The 23,923-nt window shown below is 43.6% G+C and overlaps 1 protein-coding gene across 2 annotated transcripts in view; it reads left to right on the top strand.

The window, feature by feature from the left end:
- The first annotated feature begins 375 nt into the window (after positions 1-375).
- The window catches only part of efcab2 (EF-hand calcium binding domain 2), a 36,615-nt gene continuing 13,067 nt past the window's right edge, over positions 376-23,923 (top strand). For both annotated transcript variants that reach the window (XM_067988277.1, XM_067988278.1), the window contains exons 1-4: positions 376-454; positions 3,698-3,782; positions 8,495-8,567; positions 13,640-13,719. In XM_067988277.1, coding sequence (XP_067844378.1) covers positions 430-454; positions 3,698-3,782; positions 8,495-8,567; positions 13,640-13,719 — 263 coding nt within the window. In that variant the 5' untranslated portion in view covers positions 376-429. The remainder of the gene's footprint in view (positions 455-3,697; positions 3,783-8,494; positions 8,568-13,639; positions 13,720-23,923) is intronic.

Raw genomic sequence — 23,923 nt, forward strand, 5'->3', positions numbered from 1 at the left:
ACCAGGCTGCACAGATTTGAACAGGGAGTTGTGGGAGTGCTGAACAGGCAGCTGGGAGGTGATGTCACGTTAAAAGCCTTAGCACCTTTAACGTAGTAAAACGTCCCAAGGCGCTTCACAGGATGGTAAACAGACAAAAATTGACACCCAGCCGAAGAAAGAGACATTAGGACAGGTGGTCAAAGGTTGGTCAATAGGTTTTTAAGCAGAGTCTTAAAGGAGGAGACAGAGGTGAAAAGGTTTGCAGCTGATATATTTGTTATAACACCTTTGTTATAAAGGGTCAAACATGTAAACAGGATTATGTAGCACCTCCGACATCTCACCCGCCCCTCCTTTCCTTACCGTCTCCTTAGCAACAGTGTGCCTGGAGTCAAGGTGCGGAGGCCTCTGGGAGAGAGGCGTAGCTTAGCAACCGTTCAAAACAATATGGCCGACGACAAAGAAGCGGCAGGTAAGAAGCATGTTGGATAAACAACGGGACAATAATTGTGCAGCCTCTCAATAAGCAAAAAGCAACGTAAACATTTAGGGTCGAGGATTAATTCTCGTCGTTTTCCCCACCACGATAAGGCTGGAAACGAGCAGGGGGGGGGGGAAGGTCTTTCCAAACCTCTGGTGTCAATGACCTGCTCAATGCCCAGTTGGAGAAGCCAACATTGAGGATGGCGTTTGTACAGAAATCGTTTAAAACACACAATTAAAAAGAGATAGCTGTCTAATGATTTAAAAGAATGAGTCAGATTACGAACGGAGCCGTGTTTATTTCGAAGAGCTAGATGCGCTGAAATACATATTTTAAAACCAACATCAGAGAGACTCGCTCCATGTGAGCAAAAAAAAAGCGGGGGGGGGGGGGTGGGTGTTGAAAAGTATGGTCTTATTTCTGCCCAGACTGTAAGTAAGAGTAAAAAATTAGTGTGTTTAAAGTACCACGAATTAGTTATTTTAAAATCCAGTTTGCCTAGTCACAGTTTTATGTTTACTATTTTGATTTATTATTTCAGTTAAATAGAATTTGTAACTTTAAGTTTATTCTTGTAGGAAACAAAACACATCTTTTAGTAGTATGCTTGTAAAAAAAAAACCCATTTTTTTGAGTAATATTTTGTGAATGTTACTTTATTTTTGTAACTAATTTAAATGTGCATATTTTTTATGTTTGTGTTAACAAAGCAGCGCCATGAAATGTTGAATTTTACTCTGATATTTTGAGTTTAACCATCTTATCCCCTCTCCTCTTTCATTGGTAGTGTTTAGCTCATTTTCATTGACTTTCTCGAACAATAATCAGAGCCAGGAAGCTTAAGAAGAGAGCTGTGTCACTTCCAAAGTCGCAATTAAAACTATTTTGTCACGCTTGTGTTCATAACCATGATATGTGTTCACTTTATAACATGCAAGTTGGCATAAAAAACCATTGCACTATTTTCCTGTATTCAATAGTATTGATGTCAAGTGTGGAATAACATAAAGGGCCATAACTGTATTGGCATCAGGTTCTATTAACACTGTCAAATTAAAAATAATTGTAAAATAAAATCAGAGGGATAGTATTCCCACCCCATCATTATTCTGCAGTTGGATGGGCTGAGTAGACTGAAGCTGTGCATTCTACACACCTCGAACTTGAACCCATTTCGCAGATAGCTTGTGGTAGAGAAAGACAGGAATGGTAAGCTCAGTTTTGTGCCTGCTAAATACGCTGATGTGGAGGTAGGCAGAACTAGCTGCAAAAAGAAATACTTACTAGCATCTAAGCTAATTCTTTACATACATTTTATGCTCATGTCTCCCAGTTTTCCCATTCTCATCCACCTCAAATAACTTATTCAACTGAATAGAATAATTAAAAAAAATAAATCCTGAGTCTGCATTTCTCTATTGAAGAAAGCCTCAACTCTTTGATACTATCCTGATTAGTTAAGAGCTCCAATACTGTGTACAATCTTGGTCATTTCATTCTTCTTCATATCCTCTGCCGTATGTGGGGACTAAAACTGGGCTTAAAACTCCAAATGAAGCCTTACCAAGGCCTTGTGCAGCCTAAGTTTGGTTTTCTTAGTTTTATATTGTATTGTCCTAGCAATACAACCCAAAACCTTGCTTGCTTTCCTAATGGACTTGTTGCCTTGCTTTTGGACCTTCAGTGATTCATCTACTATAATCCCCAGGTCGCTCTCGTGCTTCTCAACCTTTAGCGGATACCTCTCCAGATATGTGTACAAAATGTAGTTTATCAGACCCAAATGAAGACCACCGCACTTATCCATGTTGAAGGACATCTGCCACAAATGAGCTTTTTCTCCTGACATATCGAAATCAGTCCATATCCTAGTTATTTGAATTAAATTCCCAACATCCAAGTACATGCAACTTCTAAATATTTCAATGATGCCCTCTTCCAAATCAATTATGAAGCCAGTGAACAGAAATCGTCCCAAGAATCCCGACAGGATTCTACTTGTAATCTCACCTTATGCAGAATCTACTCCCATCAGTTGCTGTCTTCTGCTTATGAGATTTTAAGCAATTTCCTGTCCAGCATAAAATCTGACTGCCAATCCCACATGATAAAATCTTATCCATTAGTCTTCTGTGCAACGCTTTATTGAAGACTTTCTGGATATCAAGGTGCACAACATCTATCTTATAATCATCAACCTCTAATTTAGCCTCTTCTTCAAAAAAACGTAATCACATGACTACCTTTCTTTGTCCCAAAGTTTGCCAACATTATCAATGGCTTCCTTTATTTAGATTCTGTCCATCAACCTTCAAGACTGCTGCCATTGCCCCCTTCTGCAAAAGCCTTCTATCCTCTCCAACTTCATCCAGATTTACAATATCCCTTTCTTTACAAGGTCCTTCATCATATCATCGCCACCCAGCTTTGTGTCCATTTTTTATGTCACTCTCTGTTTGATTCCCTTCAGTCCGGTTTTCACCATGACTGGAGCACCAAGAGTACCATGGTGAGTCCCAGCATCATTATCCGCCACTGCAATTCATGGTGCACAATCCCTCCCTTGTCCTACTCAACCTCTCTGCGGCTCTGGACATGGTCAGTTAATCTATTGTTCTCTATTGCTTCTCCCCTGAGGTCCACCTCTGTGGCACTGCTCTTGTTTAGTTCCACTTCTTCCTCATCCAACGTGGCCAGTAATGTCTTGTCCTCCCACTCCTATATGATTACCTCGAGTGTGCTGCAAGGTCCTTGGCCGCCTTTGAATAGTTTACATGCTGTATCTTAGGTGTGGGGGTAGCTTTTATATGTGTGCAGACAACACCCAGCTCCACCTCTCCACCACCCCCCTTGACTCCATGACCATGCTATCCAGCTGCTTATCTGGCTGTTCATCCGACATCAAATTGTGAATGAGCTTTATTCATGAATGGTGACGAGACTAAAGCTATCCTATGCAGCTGCAACCAAAAGCTCCACTCCCTAACCTGATATCATCACCGTGACCAGCTGCTCACTCAGGTTGAACCCAACCCAAGTATGAAACCTTGGTGTCCTTTTGACCATGAGGTGAGCTCCCACCCCACAAACAAGACTGTCTTTTTCCACCTGGCAATATCACCCACTTTGGATGTTTTATTATGTTAAGTGATAATTGTTGTTGTTGTTATACATCACATTGCTGTAGCCCAGCCAGAAATGCTGAAATTGTCATATTTTCATTTACTATAGAGGCTTTAATAGCAGAGCTCCAGAAGAACATCAGAGAAGCTTTTGCTGTTTTTGATCATGAGACAAACAACACTGTGGATGTCAGGTTAGTCAATGACCTAGAACTGTATTTATTAAAACGAGGGTTCATGGCGTTGAGAACAAAGCTGCAATTTACACAGCTACAGAAATTAATTGTGGCTTGGGCCATAAATTTGTAGTGGAGTTTGAGCCCTGCATAATGGGTTTTTAATCTTCTTCCTGTGTAGAATAGAGGTCCATGAACTGAAATGCTTGTGCAGTGCAGTTGGACATGTTCTTGGCACATACAATAAAATAGATGATTGAGACAGGTGTAGTCATTGAACTAAGAGCGTATGGCTGAAGAGGATGGCACAATGGACAGTATGCACAATATATTTGAATTGTTTTAAGCACAGGGTGTCCTGAATTCTTTATTCCCTGAATGGAGCATTTGCCATTGCTTGTGCGTTTACAATTGGTGTGTTTGTTTTATGAAGAGAATACATCGACAGACTGTGTGCTGCTTTTTAGGACTTTGTTTTAATGGGTGGTGTTCTTCTTTCAAATGACTAGGTAGTTTGCAGCTTGCAGCCATCAGCTGTACAGCACAAGCGATGTTGTTTGTGCTGTAGATGCCCGGACTCCTTGGTGCCAGTTACTGGGAGGAAGTTGCTATGGTTACAGACAGTCCTGGCTGCTCACGAGACTATATTCAGCTGTGTTTTTTTGTGTTCCTAGTATTCCATATTGTGATATGGCAACCATTTCTTGCATTATGTTAAGGAACACGTGTTGTATGAAGTAAAGAAAATTGGATATACATAGTTTTGGTAAATACTTGCCAATTGAGATTTCAACAGTCAGCCTATAAGCAAACCTTAAGTGCTGCATTATTAACCCTGTAGTAGTGTAATGTCTCATGTGAGCCCAGCTTCTCTGCACTTGTGAAATGGATAATAATTTTATAGAGTAGCCCTGCAAATGTATCAAACTAACTGACTTGTAAAAAAAATAGTGTAACCGGGGAACGTGTTTATATGATCAATAATGAGGGATAATTTTAATAACTCAATTTTGTATACAGTCCATAAAGAACACACCAGCAGCTACCTAGTATGCATCAAAATCCAGCACTGTGTGCCTGCAGACATGACTCGCTTATCTGTGTGTGTTCATTACCATTTACCTGTAAAACTGTTGGCTGATTTCTGTCCATCACCCATGAGAATCTGGGGCATAAAAACGGTCTCACTCTATTTAAGTGCCTTGGTTCAGTGTTGTGCTACTCATTATACGTTGCAGCTTATTTTTCAAGGCAGCATGTGGTCTCACTTCAAAGGAAGTTCATTATCTGTATGGCCTCAGTGGGTCTTTTAACTGCTGCTATGATCACTGAACACATGGAAATAGTTAATTACAAGGTTTTCTCTTTGTCTCTCTTTTTTGATAAGACGCACAAATTCCTGGCAAGCCAAACCTTTTGATCATTCTTCCAAGTCCTGTCCTGTATTGAAGAACTTCCTTTTTTGTCCCATAGAAATTAAAGGGGGATAGATTTGGCTTGCACACAAAATGTGAGGACTCCTGCTTCTCTTGGGCCCACAAAAATAAAATCTGAAAATTTCTTCAGCTTTTTTTTTGAGCGGCCTCCAACGGTCCCTTTTAAGGACTGCTCATCAGGCTGCCCAAGATCTGGTACAACTGGGCGCAAGTTACACCCATTCGTACTTGAATTTCATAATAGAGATCCTATAGGCGGCGTAGGAAATTTACTCATTGAAATTGCCTGCGCCTGTTTCAGGTGGACAAATGTAAGGAATCTTACAACACCAGGTTATAGTCCAACAGTTTGATTTGAAAATCACAAGCTTTCGGAGGCTTTCTCCTTCGTCAGGTGTGTGTGACGAAGGAGAAAGCCTCCGAAAGCTTGTGATTTTCAAATAAAACTGTTGGACTATAACCTGGTGTTGTAAGATTCCTTACATTTGTCCACCCAAGTCCATCACCGGCATCTCCACATCACTGTTTCAGGTGGGCACCCTGGACAACTAAAAACCTACCCAAGCCAATATGGCATCTGGCGCCTTTCTGGTCCAGATCGGGCGGGACAGATCATAATGTGAAATTTGGAGGCCTAACGCCCATTTTACAGGCACAGAACGGGCAGCTGTAAGTTGAATTTCTCCCCAGAAGTTTTTTGGTAGATTTTCTCTGCAGTTGAAAGTTTAGAAAATTTCCCTAATAAGTAAAATCCTAAAGGGTAATAATTTATCAAAAAAAACTTTTTAAAGGATGGTTGTTTTGTATACTGAACATAGAATCACCTATTTAATTGCAAACACTTTCTCGTTTAAACATGCTCAAATGATGTCATTATGGTTCCTAAGTACAAATGTCGTCATGCATCAGTAACTTGGAGTGCACTGACACTTGGTGGCCAGATTGATAACTGCTGTCAGCACAAAAACTCATCCACATACAGACAGTTTAAATGGTACACATCTTCTATATTAAAATATTGTCTCTAACATTGTAGCGAACCTCTAACTTTGTCAGTTGATCCATGCACTCACTTGGCTAGGATGGATCAAATCAGATTGTTGTGGGGGTGGGATTTCAACCTGTTTTCGGTGACCATGATACTATTTCTCCCACCTGGTGATCCTCCATCCAGGTATTCTAGTCGTTTTCCTTGCTCCTGGATGTTTACATTGCTCTGCTCCCTCCCAGGCTCATTCAAGTGCCCCAGTTCCACAATTCATTCCTCCCATGAAGGCCACTCCAAGTATCCCGAACTTCACTCCGTCCCTTCCATGAAGGCTCATCCCAAGTACTTCGAGCTCTGCATCCTCCGCCACAGTAGTTTTAGCAAGGCTTCACACCCTTCCAGCCCAGCTCTCACTGCCCTCCCTGGGTCCATACCCCACTGCTGTTGCTACTGTTAGCTTTCTATTTCATTCTGTTCTTCCATGCTGCGCTCCCTGGTTCTGTGCTGCCTCATGCATGGCTACTCTGAAAGTGCAGACTCTCTTGTAATCCTGCAACCTCCCCACTGAGCTGCCAGGACCTCAAGGCTCAGAACTAATCCTGCTATCATGGCATCTGAAAACGGGTTGAAGTTCCCACCACCCCCCCACCAAAAAAAAATCTGGTCCATGCTGCCACGTGATTAGAATGGACCAATCACCATTGGTAGAGATCCACTACATTATTACAGACACAGGATATTTAATAATATTTAAATTGACTGCATGTGGGCCAGTCTTTGTGCTAACAGCAGTTATCAATCTGGCCACCAAGTGTCAGTGCACTCCATGTTGCTGTTGCATGATGATGTTTGTACTCTGGAACCTGCTGCCTCCCAGTTAGCTTAGCTTTCTTCCCTCCCAGCCCCAGTCTTGGATATTACTACCTTCCCCACTGCACCCCCCCACCCCCCAAGTTCTCTTCCAGCTCCAGCTTCAGACCCCACTGCGTCCCTACCCCTCTTTCAGCCACTATTCTCCCAATTCTCGCTTCCTATTGGCCTGAACCTGCTACTTCCTATCCATTTAAGCCTCCATCGCTGTATACCATCCCATCTCATCCTAGACTCCAGCCTCCTTTCCCTCAATTCCAGGCCTGAGCCACCAGCTTCTCTCATCCATGTGTGTTGGTTTGGGATCCTGGACATATCAGTACCAGTCAGGACCGCCGCTCTGGAAACCATCCAGCCCACTGTAGACTTGCATTGCAGACATTGACCACTTTTCCATTTTGGGCTGTCTGTTCCCTCCCAAGCAAGTTCCACTCTTGTACTCCTTTCCAGACTGCAACCCAACTCTGCTCCGTTTTGAGCCCCACTTCTCTGCTCCCTCTCAGCCCATACATTGGACTACAGTTCACCTTTTACCCATGTGTTCTATTGAAGCTTCCAGTTGTCTCCCTCCTCTCAGGCCCCAGCCTCCTCCTATGCAGTACCCACCTCTGAGACTTTGGCTGCCATTTTATTGCATGCTCTGTGCTTCAGAAATGGTTAAAGGTACAAACTGAACGGATCGGTAAGAAAAAATGTGAGAAAAAGGATACAGAGAAAGAAAGACCCACAGAGCAGCCCCCAGAGGGCTGTGGATGCTGAGTCATTGAATATATTCAAGGCTGAGATGGATAGATTTTTGGACTCTAGGGGAGTCAAGGGATATGGGGATCGGGCGGGAAAGTGGAGTTGAGGTTGAAGGTCAGCCATGAGCTGATTGAATGGCGGAGCAGGCTCGAGGAGCCGTATGGCCTACTCCTGCTCCTATTTCTTTTGTTCTTATATGTACTTAACATAGAAGGAGTCACAAAATACAAAAAAGAGTTGGAGATAAATACAGAGATATAGAGATGACAGTGACAGTGTGCGAGAGCCATAGAGAGAGCGTGGGATAAAAACACAGACAGGGCAGGTGGAGAGAAAGAACTAGAGAGTGAAGCACAAGAAGAGTGGCAGTTACAGCAAGAAAGAGACTTTTCAGTTTTGTCTGTGAGCAACGTCATAGAAAATCAACTAGTTATTTTGAAAAACTAACCAGTTGCTTTTTCTAGACTGCCATCTAATCTAGAGGTCCACATGATTTACAAAATGCTTGACCATAACTATCGTGGCTTTTGATATAAATTTTGACTCCACATTTAAAATACTGCTATTTGAAGCACCTTGAGACGCCTTTCTATGTTAAAGGCGTTATATAAATAAGTTGTTTATATATTGTATGCTTATTTATGAAATCCATCTGTAAATTGCACTGCTAATTGTTTATCTTTTATATGCAGGGAAATTGGCACAATTATTAGATCTCTGGGCTGTTGTCCAAGTGAAGCAGAGCTTCATGAAATGTTAGCGGAGGTACAGTAAATTTAACTAGTATTATTTCCAATACATTTAAAATTGTCTTGTACAGGTTTGAGAAGACAAAGGCACCTAGAGACCGATTTGCCTACTGTTTCTGCCCTGTGTGCACCAGCTCATGTCATGGAATAAATGGGTTGGGACCTGTAACACTGAGACTCTGACATGCATTTCTGGAAGGCCATTTATAGCATCCCTAATCCCAGTTTAGTTTAGATTAGCTAACCGGGAGCTAATGTATGACTCAGCTACTCACTGGATAAACCTGCTGAGCCACCAGAACAGCATATTGGAGCTTTTTAATTCAAATTGGAATTTGTATTTTCTAATACTGCTGCCTTGTAAAACGAATATTTTGTGGGTGTTCTTGCCCCTGACCAACTTGAATCATCTCTTCCCAAACACATCAAGAAATGACAGATATATTAACTTAGCATCCTACCCACTTATGTCCTAAATGATTTTTTGGCTCTTCCCCTTCAACTCATGGAGCCCTGCCACTTTAGGTCTCCCCTCAAGGAGCTGTTCCAATGATGGATACATCATGAAGGCTATTCCCATATAAACCGTCAAGCGTGAGAAAGGGTACTCTCTGGCAGAGATAGTTTTAACTTTTCAATTTGGTTCAAAGTGCCCCATGCCAAGTTAATTACCTGATTGGAAATTACATGTTTTTCTAGAGAGGGGGGAAATATATTTCAACAGTCTTTTTGTGAATCAGGAGGCGTTACACCATAAAATGTTCCTCCCTATGTATTACTTTAAGAAATTCTCCCTCCCCCAATTTGGGCTATTGTAAAAATGGTTTAATTCTGTTCAATGCTTTTTTTTTTAAAAAAAGAAAAAAATTACAATTGCCATTAATAGGCCAGCAGTAAAAAGAAGTGAGAGAGGCAGCAATCTGACATTGTAATTCAAAGCCTGTAGCTACAACAATCACAAACACCCTACAACATTATGAAATGCATGTTTTCTACCTTTAAGTATTTACTGTACATCATATTAAACACACACTTCATATAGTAAAACACATGTACTTTTCTATAATGGAGTGAAATTTCCCATTTAATGAATAATGGAAGAATGCAAAATAGACATTCTCCAATTTTTCATTGAGCAATTTTACCCCTGAAATGTGCAAACACGTACATAACAAGAAAAGCTCTTCAGGATGGTTATTCCAGCTCTGTATGAGATTGTTGATTCATAAAATAAAATTGTAAACAATTTTACAACACCAAGTTATAGTCCAACAAATTTATTTTAAATTCCACAAGCTTTCGGAGGCTTCCTCCTTCCTCAGGTGAACGGTGTGGAAATGAAATTTTCGAATCCTTCGCATTTGAAAATCACAGAACAATGCCTGGTGATTACTGCCCGTTGCCAAGGAAATCACAATGAGCAGACAGAAAGGTGTCACCTAAAAGGCCACCGAATATACAAACCCCCAAAAAAAAAGAGAGAGAGAGAGAGAGAGAAGGAAAACAGTCAATGACCCGTTATATTAAAAACAGATAACATTTGTTCACTGGTGGGGTTACGTGTAGTGTGACATGAACCCAAGATCCCGGTTGAGGCCGTCCTCATGGGTGCGGAACTTGGCTATCAATTTCTGCTCGACGATTTTGCGTTGTCGTGTGTCTCGAAGGCCGCCTTGGAATATGCTTACCCGAAGGTCGGTGGCTGAATGTCCATGACTGCTGAAGTGTTCCCCGACAGGGAGAGAACCCTCCTGTTTGGCGATTGTTGCGCGGTGTCCGTTCGTCCGTTGTCGCAGCGTCTGCATGGTCTCGCCAATGTACCATGCTCTGGGGCATCCTTTCCTGCAACGTATGAGGTAGACAACGTTGGCCGAGTCACAGGAGTATGAACCGTGCACCTGGTGGGTGGTGTCCTCTCGTGTGATGGTGGTATCTGTGTCGATGATCTGGCATGTCTTGCAGAGGTTACCGTGGCAGGGTTGTGTGGTGTCGTGGACGCTGTTCTCCTGAAAGCTGGGTAATTTGCTGCGAACGATGGTTTGTTTGAGGTTGGGTGGCTGTTTAAAGGCGAGTAGTGGAGGTGTGGGGATGGCCATAGCGAGGTGTTCGTCATCATTGATGACATGTTGAAGGCTGCGGAGAACATGGCGTAGTTTCTCCGCTCCGGGGAAGTAGTGGACGACGAAGGGTACTCTGTTGGTTGCGTCCCGTGTTAGTCTTCTGAGGAGGTCTACGCGATTTTTCGCTGTGGCCCGTCGGAACTGTCAATCGATGAGTCGAGCATCATATCCCGTTCTTACTAGGGCGTCTTTCAGCATCTGTAGGTGTCCATCACATTCCTCCTCGTCTGAGCAGACCCTCCAGAGGGTTGCTGCCCTCAGCTTGACATGTATGCTCAAGCTGTCAGGAAATGCGTCTATGCCAGATTCATCAGCCGCACTTGGAAGACAGTCCAGAATGTCACCCGAGCACAATGCAACGCCATCAAAGCTCTCAAGACCAACCGCAACATCGTCATCAAACCAGCGGACAAAGGAGGAGCCATCGTCCTACAGAACAGAACGGACTATTGCAAAGAAGCATACCGACAACTGGACAACCAGGAACACTACAGACGGTTACCCACAGACCCGACCAAAGAACACACCCATCAGCTCAACAAACTGATCAAGACCTTCGATCCAGACCTTCAAAACATCCTACGCACTCTCATCCCACGTACTCCCCGCGTGGGAGACTTCTACTGCCTCCCAAAGATACACAAAGCCAACACACCCGGACGTCCTATCGTATCAGGCAACGGAACCCTGTGTGAGAACCTCTCTGGATACATCGAGGGCATCCTGAAACCTATCGTGCAGGGAACCCCCAGCTTCTGTCGCGACACTACAGACTTTCTACAAAAACTCAGTACCCACGGACCTGTTGAACCAGGAACACTTCTCACCACGATGGACGTCTCGGCACTCTACACCAGTATCCCCCACGATGACGGCATCGCTGCGACAGCATCAATACTCAACACCAACAACAGCCAATCTCCAGACGCCATCCTACAACTCATCCGCTTCATCCTGGATCACAATGTCTTCACCTTCAATAACCAGTTCTTTACCCAAACACACGGAACAGCCATGGGGACCAAATTCGCACCCCAATACGCCAACATTTTCATGCACAAGTTCGAGCAGGACTTCTTCACTGCACAGGACCTCCAACCAACACTATGCACCAGATACATCGACGACATTTTCTTTCTATGGACCCACGGTGAGGAATCACTAAAGAGACTACACGATAACATCAACAAGTTCCATCCCACCATCAAGCTCACCATGGACTACTCCTCAGAATCAGTTTCTTTCTTGGACACACGAATCTCCATCAAAAACGGGCACCTCAGCACCTCACTCTACCGCAAGCCCACAGACAACCTCACGATGCTCCACTTTTCCAGCTTCCACCCTAACCACGTCAAAGAGGCCATCCCCTATGGACAGGCCCTGCGAATACACAGGGTCTGCTCAGACGAGGAGGAACGCAATGGACACCTACAGACGCTGAAAGGCGCCCTAGTAAGAACGGGATATGATGCTCGACTCATCGATCGACCGTTCCGACAGGCCACAGCGAAAAATCGCGTAGACCTCCTCAGAAGACTAACACGGGACGCAACCAACAGAGTACCCTTCGTCGTCCACTACTTCCCCGGAGCGGAGAAACTACGCCATGTTCTCCGCAGCCTTCAACATGTCATCAATGATGACTAACACCTCGCTATGGCCATCCCCACACCTCCACTACTCACCTTTAAACAGCCACCCAACCTCAAACAAACCATCGTTCGCAGCAAATTACCCACGACACCACACAACCCTGCCACGGTAACCTCTGCAAGACATGCCAGATCATCGACACAGATACCACCATCACACGAGAGGACACCACCCACCAGGTGCACGGTTCATACTCCTGTGACTCGGCCAACGTTGTCTACCTCATACGTTGCAGGAAAGGATGCCCCAGAGCATGGTACATTGGCGAGACCATGCAGACGCTGCGACAACGGATGAACGGACACCGTGCAACAATCTCCAAACAGGAGGGTTCTCTCCCTGTCGGGGAACACTTCAGCAGTCATGGACATTCAGCCACCGACCTTCGGGTAAGCATACTCCAAGGCGGCCTTCGAGACACACGACAACGCAAAATCGTCGAGCAGAAATTGATAGCCAAGTTCCGCACCCATGAGGACGGCCTCAACCGGGATCTTGGGTTCATGTCACACTACACGTAACCTCACCAGCGAACAAATGTTATCTGTTTTTAATATAACGGGTCATTGACTGCCTTCCTTTTCTCTCTCTTTTTTTGGGGGTTTGTATATTCGGTGGCCTTTTAGGTGACACCTTTCTGTCTGCTCACTGTGATTGCCTTGGCAACGGGCAGTAGTCACCAGGCATTGTTCTGTGATTTTCAAATGCGAAGGATTCGAAAATTTCATTTCCACACCGTTCACCTGAGGAAGGAGGAAGCCTCCGAAAGCTTGTGGAATTTAAAATAAATTTGTTGGACTATAACTTGGTGTTGTAAAATTGTTTACAATTGTCAACCCCAGTCCATCACCGGCATCTCCACATCATAAAATAAAAGGTCAACTTCTAGACAATCTCTATATAACTTGTGTTGTAAATATGAAATAATACTTTCTCAAGATTGGGCATTACAATATGATACAACAACAGAAGATGCTACAAGCTATGGAAACAATACAAACTTTTATTTTAGGCTCTTGGTAGCCAATCTTCAGTTTTTTGAATCTAGTATCAATTTAAAAATAGCATTTTATTTAAGAATTTTATGTTTTAACGATCTTGATTATTTTGACATACAGCAAATATACTGTAGGTTATTTTGAATAGAACGATGTTCACCCTAAACCTTTTGGCCTTGATTGATAACTTGTCAGCAAAAGCAATATTGTAATTGTAAGTCACTAGTTTCTAGAGGCAGACTGATGAAAATTAGATATTGGCGTACCTTGAGCTGGTTGTTACTGTAATTCTGTTTTGCAATTTGTGTTTAAAGGTGGAAGAAGAAGAACCCACAGGGTATATACAGCTTGATAAGTTCCTTCCTATGATGACTAAAGTGTTAATAGAAAGGAAGTGAGTTCTAGATAAACTGTTTTATTCTTTCACTGCAAATATGAACCATTGAAAGACTGATTTATTAAAATGTGTTGTGACTAGTTTATAAAGTATAAAATTGACTGTGATGGTCAAAAATTTCAGTCCGTTCCAAAATCTTTTGCTAACAGCTGAACACTTTCTCTGCCACACTTTATGTAAATAGATATTATAGGATTGTGCTCCTACAGACGGAACAGGCTCGAGGGGCTGAATGGCCTGCTCCAGTTACTATGTTTCCAAGTGCTAGTGTTCCTCATTTGTTTATCTTCCATATATGGTTGGAAAGGTTCAAAGATGTTAAACTGCCTGGGTCATGGTACTTTGAACAGTTTAATGTGCAGTAGCCTCATGAAAGCCATGTGATTCTTGCCCTCCCCCTCTATTACCCATGCTGCCAATTCCTATTTTTTTTTCTGCCCGTCATCAGCAACAGTGTCTTAATTGTTGCTTTCTCATAAGTAAAGTTCTTCAAGTCCATTTTGAGGACCATTATTGGGTTTGTGAGTAGCAATAAGGGTTGTTGTGAGATGACATTGTCCGTGAGTTGATTTGGTAGAGTCTCAGTGTTGTCATACATCCAGCTCTGGATCATTTTATTTCTTAATCAAAAATATTTATCAAAATATTTTTGAGGCCCATGCCATCAGCAGATTTCAAATTCTGAAAATTGCCTTCTTATTTACTGACAGCCACGATCTGTGCCTTCATTGCCTTCCACCAGGCAGAACTTTTAAGAGTGTGAAAACTGTGTGCAACTCTTTCAAACCCAATATTCAAGCAATGAACAAAAGAATTCCACTGAGTAATAAATCGGCTGCCTAAAACGCTCTACCTATCACTCTGCCTTTAAAAACAGCTGTAAAAGCTTTCAGTCACCTCTCTTAATTTCCCCCACCAATGCTAGACATCGGTCCCCTTCTTTCTCTGAGGTGCGTTATGACTTCTTTCTACATTAAAGGCATTAGATAAATGCAAGTTGTTGCACACTTCAGGATCCTGGGGGTAGTAGGGGTATTTGGCCACTGACAGGAAGAGCAGTATTGCTGGGTGGTCCAACCAGATCTAGTGTTGGATGGCCAGGCCAGTCTGTGGCCCTCAGAGTTGAGGTACGGAGGAGAAAACTGCCAAAGGAAGCAGTAGGGGTGGTAGACTGTGAGTGACTCGGTGGGGATAAGTGCATCAAAGACATAGCTAAGGGAGCAGGCGTAATTTGTGTATGAGATTCTTCAAACAATACTTTGATGCCACCAGGATTTTGTCGTAAACAAGATCTGCAGACTGGTAACAACACCAACAACTTGCACTTATATAGTGCCTTTTAATGTAGTAAAACATCTCCAAGCACCACAGAAGTGTTATCAGACAAATTTTGACACTGAGCCACGAGATATTAAGACAGGTGACCAAAAGCTTTGTCAAAGGGGTAGGTTTTAAGGAGCGATTTAAAGGAGGTGGAGAGATTTAGGCAGGAATTCCAGAACTTCGGGCTTAGACAGCTGAAGGCATGGCCACCAACAGAGGGGCGAAGGAAACCTGGGATGCACAAGAGGCCAGAATTGGAGAAACACAGAGTTCTCTGAGGGTTGTAAGGCTGGAGGAGGTTTGCAGAGATTGGGAGGGTCGAGGCCATGGAGGGATTTGAAAACAAGGATGAGAACTTTAAATTTGAGGTGTTGCTGGACCAGGAGCCAACTTATAATAAACAATACTATAGTGCTGTCAATCTAATAACTTAAACATGAGCATGCAACAGGATGATTCATCACTGACCACCTAACCTCCATTTATATGGAAACTGGTGACATTTTGATTTATTTTTGCAGTCTCTGTGTGCACTACAGCTGTACCTTACCATTGACCTTTCACCTGTATCAGTAGTGTGAGGTACGCTAATGTGACCACATTAGGTATTAGGGCTGATTTATTTCTCGGGGCTCCCACTGGAAGTGCGATGTGCCCATGAGTGGCGGAATCTGCTGGATTTCCTGGCCCGGGCTGTTTGCATGTCCTGTGTGCCCATACTCTGGCAGAACTTTGCACTTGGCTCGGGAGTAGGTGGGGTGGGGGAGGGGGGGTAGAAACAGTTGTAGCTGCAGGCCTGACACTCCTGGTCACTGGCATCAGGGTCTGCTGGGAGTATTAGCCAGAAGTCTCAGAGGTTGTGCTGTGGGTGGGCGGGAAATAACTTGCCAGCCGTCTGCTCTCATTGATCTTCGGGCTACTCCTGGGAACTCTGCAGACCCCTTAGTCTGTGGAAGGCCCTGGCGCAGGCCTCACCATCGCCGCCTTTGGGCCATCCCCTTGTTTGGACACCACACGGATGCAGTCGGAGGAAAGTGAGGTGTAAGGGTTGAGAATGCATTGTTTCGCTGCACCTACACATACTCCATGTGCAGGATCTGTCTCACCAACTGTAGGACCTTCTGGAAGTCCTGGGGCAGACCAGCAGGGATGGGGCCCTAATACAAAGGGTCTCTGCCCCATTTCCTCTTTGCTTTGCCTGGGAACCGAGCATTCCCAAGCACAGCGAAGAGGAACATGAACCCTCTAAAAGTAATTTGCACCCATCCAAGTTTAAAATTTTTAATTTTAAAATTCGCATCCTTGTTTTCAAATCCCTCTTATGGCCTCGTGCCTCCCTATCTCTGTAACCTCCTCCAGCCCTACAACCCTTTGAGATCTCTATGCTGCTCTAATTCTGGCCTCCTGCGCATCCCTGACTTTAATCGCTCCACCATTGGCGGCTGTGCCTTCAGATGCCTAGGCCCTAAGCTCTGGAATTCTCTCCCTAAACCCCTCCGCCTCTCTCCTCCTTTAAGACGCTCCTTAATACCCACTTCTTCTCCTTATGTGGCTCAGTGTAAAATTTTGTCTGATAACGCTCCCGTGAAGTGTCTTGGGATGTTTTACTACGTTAAAGGCATTATATAAATGCAAGTAGTTGTCGTTGTTTAATTTGTATTTATCCCCCATGGATACGTTTTTCTTATCCTAATCTAAAACATTGGTGATCTGGTAACCATTACAAAAGTCCTAGACTACTCATTCTGTAGGATACCAAAAGCATAACCTTTTTAACAAGGTTTTCTTTTTAGTGTGTAGGATCTTGCAGAATGCTGAACGATCGCAAGATTGAATAGTGAAGCAGCAGACATTGTGATGAATAGTGCCACCGTGTGACCAAAATGTTCATCAACATCACAAAAACCTTTCCACCACAGGCTTTGAAATGCTGCACTTGTTATAGTATTTTTACTAAAAAGAAATGGAGTTCATACAATGATTTAATTTCGTTGTGAATTATTCATAACTTTGATTTGTATCTATTATTCTATGGCCATGTTGCAATTGAAGCAATGATATCTGTGTATGATCCAGATCAGCGGGTTTTGTTTGGCCCTATTAGTTATTTTTATTTTAGTCTTGGATTGAATTTCTAACTTGAGGGGTTTTTGCTTTACCTTTTTTTTTTCCCCATTCCTCCCTTGGGAGACTACGACCTCTGTGCGCCGGTTAACCCCTTACGTTTTGTTGTCTGCGCAGGCTGCCCGGGCTCTAATGGGAAATACGGAGAGCCAGTCGTCAAAGTAGTGCAGATGGGTAGGGGCAGCTCCACGTGTTTAGCTTGCTGCAATAGGAGATCTTAACCTATCGCTGATTCAGACATTTCCATGAGCATACGATAGAGTTCAGGTTATTTATACTTGGGAGTTCAGCTGATGGTGGGAACATCACGGGCTCGATTTTCGTACCCCCGAGCGGGTGCGTTCGTGGCGGGGGGGGCTGCGAAAATCGGGGATTCCCAGGGCAGGTCTGGAGCCCGGCTCCAACCCACCCACTTCCGGGTTCCCCAGTGACGCGCTGACATGCGCGCGCAGCCCCCGCTTGTGGGACTCCCGCCGACAATTAAAACCGGCGGGGTGCCTCTTAAGGTAATCATTTAGTTACTTCTGGTTGTTTAGAGACCTGATTAACATGATATTTTAGGAGGAGTGGGATTTTCCAAACAATTGGGACTGTTTCCTGTACTAGGGAAAACACTCCCAGTTGAAATGGACGTGTTGCAGCCATCAGCCTGTGGCAGCTGCAAAGGTCCATTTGACAGGTGGAGAGGGAGGGCGGGGGGCGGGGGGAGACCCTCACTCATTGCAGGAGGCCACGCTGTCACTTTGGACAAAGTTTGGCCTCCACCACCCTCCTCCCTAACAATAAAATTCACCAACTTGCACACTTACCTCGGTGTCCAGACACATTTACCTACCTTGCGGACCCCCTCAAATGTACATCTTCCGGATGGGGGCCGCCGTAGCTGGAATCATGACCTTCTTGGAGGACGAACAGCATCCCCAGCCTCGCTGGCCACGCTGTCCACCTCTGACACGTGGAGCCCCACAACACAGTGCTGTGACACATCCACCTGCACAGCAGGAGGGAGGGCAAAGACAGAGAGAGATGCGTCGCGGAAGGCACTACCCTCGCCATAAATCTACAGACCAAGGCTCAGCTTCCTGGACCTCTCTGAGCAGCAGTGCACACGGGGGCTCAGAGTCACTCGACATGTAGTCATGGACATCTGCAGCCTCCTTAATGCTGAGCTGCTCCCGGCTGGCCCGAGCACCATCTTCCTACCTGTCGCTGTCAAAGTCACCACTGCCCTCAACAACTTCCCCTCCGCATCCTTCCAGGGTGCCACCGGGGACATTGCTGACGTGTCTCAGTCGTCTGCACAAAAGAGCCCTGCAAATACACCTACACCCACTCTGCAGTGACACAATGGGTGGCATCAGTTGTGGGTCTTCATAGTGATCCTCAGGAAAGGGCACTATTGCACAAACCAGACAAGATTTGCAAAGACGTGGCAGGAGTGGTGCCAATATAATATGTAATGAGTTGCTCAGAAATTAAATATAAGTAAAAACCATGACAAACCCTCAAACACCCTTGTGCATCCCCTTCATGCTCACGACACGTTTGCCTTACGCTTCCTACTGCACATATGTGATGCATGCCCTGTGGCTGCAGCACAGGTACTGGCAGGTTGAGTGAGGCTGACCGTGAAAGAGATGCATGAGAGGGTGAGTATGAGAGAGAGCCATGAGATTGTATGAGGATTGGGTTGAGTGGTAGTGGCGGGATGAGTACTGGCGAGGTGAGTAAGTGCAGGTAAGATGAGGATGAGCTTTGAGTGGGTGTGAGGAGTGATGTGATAGAGTAATGTTGGCAGTGCAGAAGGAGATGTGGGGTGGGGGCGGTGATGTGGCAGTTGGAGTGTAGGGGAATGAGTAAGTGTACTCACTTCGGCTGACCTACTTAGGTCATTGAAGCGCCTCCTGCACTGTATGCAGGTGCGCGATATGTTGGTGGTACAGGTGACCTCCTTTTTCCTGCAGCATCAGTGAGTGGAGGATTGCCCCTTTAAATAGGGCTCCTCCAGCTGACAGCCTATGCTGCGCATGCGCAGTCCGCCCGCTGCACAGCTTTCCAGCGCGAAACCCGGAAGCACAGGTAAGTGGCTCCAATTAGCCTGCGATTCCGTGCGGAGCCCCCCGATTTCACTGGGCGTGTTACCCACTTATTGCCAATTACCTCACTTATTGCCAATTAATTCAGGTCAGCATGCAGTAGAACTCAAAGTGACAGCAGTGAGGGAAGCCAGTGAGATTCTTACAATTTTAGGATTTTCTAGAGTTGTCTGCATTGTTAATGAATGGATAAGGCCTGTAAACGGACCTTACATGATTCGAAACCTACACCTCTATATTCTGATCATGCAGGCCTTGTGCACCACTCAGACGAGACATTTACAGACTAAATCGTCTTAGTATTTAATTGTGAATATAAATATAACTAATGAGTTTCCTGTCTTAGTAAATAAAAAATATTGAAAAACAAATAATTGAGTACTAAGTAAATCTGTGCCTCTCACTTTATTTAAGTTAGTGCTCCTCATGTCTGTGTTGATCTACATATTAAAATAAATCAGTTATTTTACATTAAATGAAAAAAACTGATGATTAAATCAAGGAAACAAGCCACTTTGATCAAAGACACAAATCTGATCTTTCAGCAAATGAAAACAGGAATTTAGACCTGGCTAAAAGGCATTTTACACTTACTGAGTTTTTGCTCCTGTTTTGGGAGAGCGACTTCTGTGGACCATTCTTCCGCCCCTTACACACCGTGTCACAAGGTTGTCATGGTAGATGTGTACAATAGAGACCCAGAATGCAAACCCTGTGAACCAGCTCCTTGTATTTACTCCAAGAGGCAACCTTAATCAAACGGCACATTTGCAGACCCATACTGCCATTGGTTCCTGCAACCTGGGCTTGTTGACAGTATCTTTTGATACTGTCAACAGAGGGACAGCCAAGTATCTGCAGTCAACTGCATGCCTGTAATGCAAAAGTGCCTATATAGACTATTGCCTACTGAAACCACATTGCCAGGCTGTGCACTGCACAACATGGATGAAAAATGCTTTCTATTATTGATTGTCACCATTTAAAAAATCCTGGCCTTCTGCTGTCTACATCTTTCATTACTGATATATGGACTTAACATTTGGTAGGTTTTGTAATCATTCTGCCATGTTACATGTATATACCATTGCTTGGCAGGAGAAGCAGAGAAAAAGCACAGGAGGGACAGAACTGTACAATGGGCTCCCCAAATGGCTCAGTAGGCTTACACTATAAGTAACTGAACTACACAGTTGGGGAAAGTCCTAGGTTCAGTTCCTGGTCTATACTGAATTAGCTGATCTCAACTGGGTTGATTCTAGGAATGCTACAATTAGCCTTAACTTCCTTGGGTAAATCAGGTAGGGTTCCCACTCCTGCTCACCTTGCTGGAATTTCGTACGTGTGGATGTTGGGTGAGGACAGGAGCGACGTGAAATCCCGTAGTCAACTAGATTGCCAGCACTCACTGTCAAGGCTCACATGTAAATAATGGCCAGTTGGGAGAGGCAATCTGTTCTTGGTGCTGTTGGTCGAGGCCACTCCCTGTCTTCCTCAAGTAGTCCTACGGGATCCTTAACATTCACTTGAACCACTGGAGCAGATAGAAAGGTACTTTGTTTAACACTCATCTGAAGGATGGCACCTATGACAACGTAGTAGTCTTGCAGTACTGTTTTGAAGTGTCAGCGTAGATTATGTGCTTAACTCCGGGTTTTGGGCTTCAACTCATGACCTTCTGACTCAGGGACGCGTGCTGCAGACTGAACCACTGTGATAGAGTTTATCTCTTAGTGTAAGAAAATATTTTCCTTTGCCTGCAAACCTTTATAGTACATAATTTTAAAAAATAATTAACTCCTGGGGCTGAATTTTCTGATCCATTTGCGTTAAGTCTGTCAAGGCATAGGTATTTCTCAGCAGTCGGTCACAACACAGCAATAGTTTTGCTGTATTATGCACAATCCTCTTTTTAAAAAAAAATCCCAATAAATTCATAGCTTTTTCTTTATAGTTTATGATTCCAGAAATTCAAGTTCATTGAATAATGCTGCTTGCTGCCTGTGCTTTGTACTGTACATTATCTGTTTCATTGCACCATTTTTATTCCTTTGTTCACATCCTCTTTCCACTGCATGGTGAATTATATATAATCTTCCTGACCTGCAATACATGTCCTAGCACTTGGTGGTACATGTGAAGTGAGGAAGATTAGAGTGAAGAGAGGATTGTCTGTAAAATTGACTGCACAAAAGTATCCTATTGTATTGTCCCCCTTAACAGTTATTAGGTCTCCTATATCCAATTATAGATGGATTGGGAGAGATTCATAAGGCTGTAATTTACTCTGAGGGGGTTTAGATGATATCATAAGCCAGAAAAATGAAGCTCGGATGGTTAATGGGTGTTAATCTGAATCCATGGTTAAATTTCAGCCTTACACCCATTCTCTGTCATCTGTAGTTTTTCCTCTTTTTAACCATATAGTCTCAATAAGGTGAAAATCATGCTAATCACAGTTAAAAACCAAACTGAAAATGCCTTCATTGCAGGCTTTGAGGTATTGGTGAGGTTCTTGTTGTGGAATAATGTGGTCAAGTGATTGATGAGGTATAACAAAAAAAAATTGTGTTCCATTCCAAACAACAACAACTTGCATTTACACAGCACCTTTAACGTAATAAAACGTCCCAAGGTGCTTCACAGGAGCGTTATCAGACAAAAATTGACACCAAGGCAATGAAGGAATAAAAATGGTGCAATGAAACAGATAATGTACAGAACAAAGCACAGGCAGCAAGCAGCATTATTCAATGAACTTGAATTTTTGGAATCATAAACTATAAAGAAAAAGCTATGAATTTATTGTTTATTTTTAAAAAGAGGATTTGCATAATACAGCAAAACTATTGCTGTGTTGTGACCGACTGCTGAGAAATACCTATGCCTATGCAAATGGATCAGAAAATTCAGTCCCAGGAGTTAATTATTTTAGGGCAGGTGACCAAACGCTTGGTCAAAGAGGTAGGTTTTAAGCAGTGTCTCAAAGGAGGAGAGGCAAAGAGATTTGGGGAGTATAATGTGGGGAAATGTGAGGTTATTCACTTTGGTAGGAAGAATAGAAAAACAGAATATTTTTTAAATGGTGTACAGAGAGATTTGGGTGTCCTGGTACAAGAAACACAAAGTTAACATGCAGGTACAACAAGCAATTAGGAAAGCAAATGGTATGTGGCCTTTATTGTAAGGGGGTTGGAGTACAAGAATAAGGAAGTCTTGCTGCAATTGTACAGGGCCTTGGTGAGACCACACCTGGAGTACTATGTACAGTTTTGGTCTCCTTACCTGAGGAAGGATATACTTGCCTTTGAGGCGGTGCAACGAAGGTTCACTTGATTGATTCCTGGGATGAGAGAGTTGTCCTATGAGGAGAGATTGAGTAGAATGGACCTATACTCTCTGGAGTTTAGAAGAATGAGAGGTGATCTCATTGAAACATAGAAGATTCTGAGAGGGCTTGACAGGGTAGATGCTGTGGATGCTCAGTCGTTGAGTATATTCAAGGCTGAGATTGATAGATTTTTGGACTCTAAGGGAATCAAGGGATATGAGGATCGGATGGGAAATTGGAGTTGAGGTTGAAGATCAGCCATGATATTATTGAATGGCGGAGCAGGCTCGAGGGGCCATATGGCCTCCTCCTGCTCCTATTTCTTATATTCTTATGGGAGGGAATTCCAGAACTTAGGGCCAAGACAGCTGAAGGCACGGCTGTCAATGGTGGGGTGAAGGAAGTGGGGGATGCACGGGGCCTGAGTTGGAGGAATGCAGTGATCTCGGAGGGTTATAGGGCTGGAGGTGGTGACCGAGATTGGGAGGGGCAAGGCCATGGAGGGATTTGAACATGAGGATGAGAATTTTAAAATTGTGCTGTTGGTGGACCAGAAGCCAATATAGGTTGGCAAGCACAGGGAATTAAAGGAGAATTGGGCCTTTTAAACAATAATGAGCAACGGGGTATGTGTATAAGGGGATTTTTAACCCTATCAATTTGAGGCACCCATGTGATTATAAGCCTGGTCACTAGTGACACCACATTCGTATGCTGCATTTTCCAGACCCTTGTGCTGCTACTTCCCTGTAGTGTTTCTCAGTGGCTGAATTAACATATCTACTATTTTTTTGATGGCCAGCTGAGGGATTGAATTAAAATGTTCTCTTGTAATTTGAAATTAGACTCTTCAAATATCAACCTTTAATGCATTCATATGGAATTGATTTGTTCGCTATTCTAATGGAGATATTAATGTGTTTATTGACTACATATAGGTAACCCTTTGTATTCAAATAAATGCTCCCCACAATGGTTATTAAGTCTCCTATATTCTATATCCAATTATAAACTGTTTGACAGAGATTAATGAGGCTGTAATTTACTCTGGGGATTCGGATGCCATCTTAAACCACAACAGTGAAGCTCGAGATGTAGTTTAAAAGTTCAAAGTGCCTAATTTGAAGATATTGGTTTGTAGATTACATTTTCACATCTGTGTCGTATCTGGTGCAGTATTTGTCATTGTCTAATTCTGATGACCATTCGAGCATAGGTTTGAGGATTGGGTTTTGCTCTCTGACAAACTCATGCCTGCCATTTCTAACCAGTGATGAAACATAGCTAAACAAGAACATAAGAGGAACAAGGGATGAGGAAAAACCCA

Source organism: Heptranchias perlo, chromosome 8, assembly GCF_035084215.1.
Source record: "Heptranchias perlo isolate sHepPer1 chromosome 8, sHepPer1.hap1, whole genome shotgun sequence".
Lineage (NCBI taxonomy): Eukaryota > Metazoa > Chordata > Chondrichthyes > Hexanchiformes > Hexanchidae > Heptranchias > Heptranchias perlo.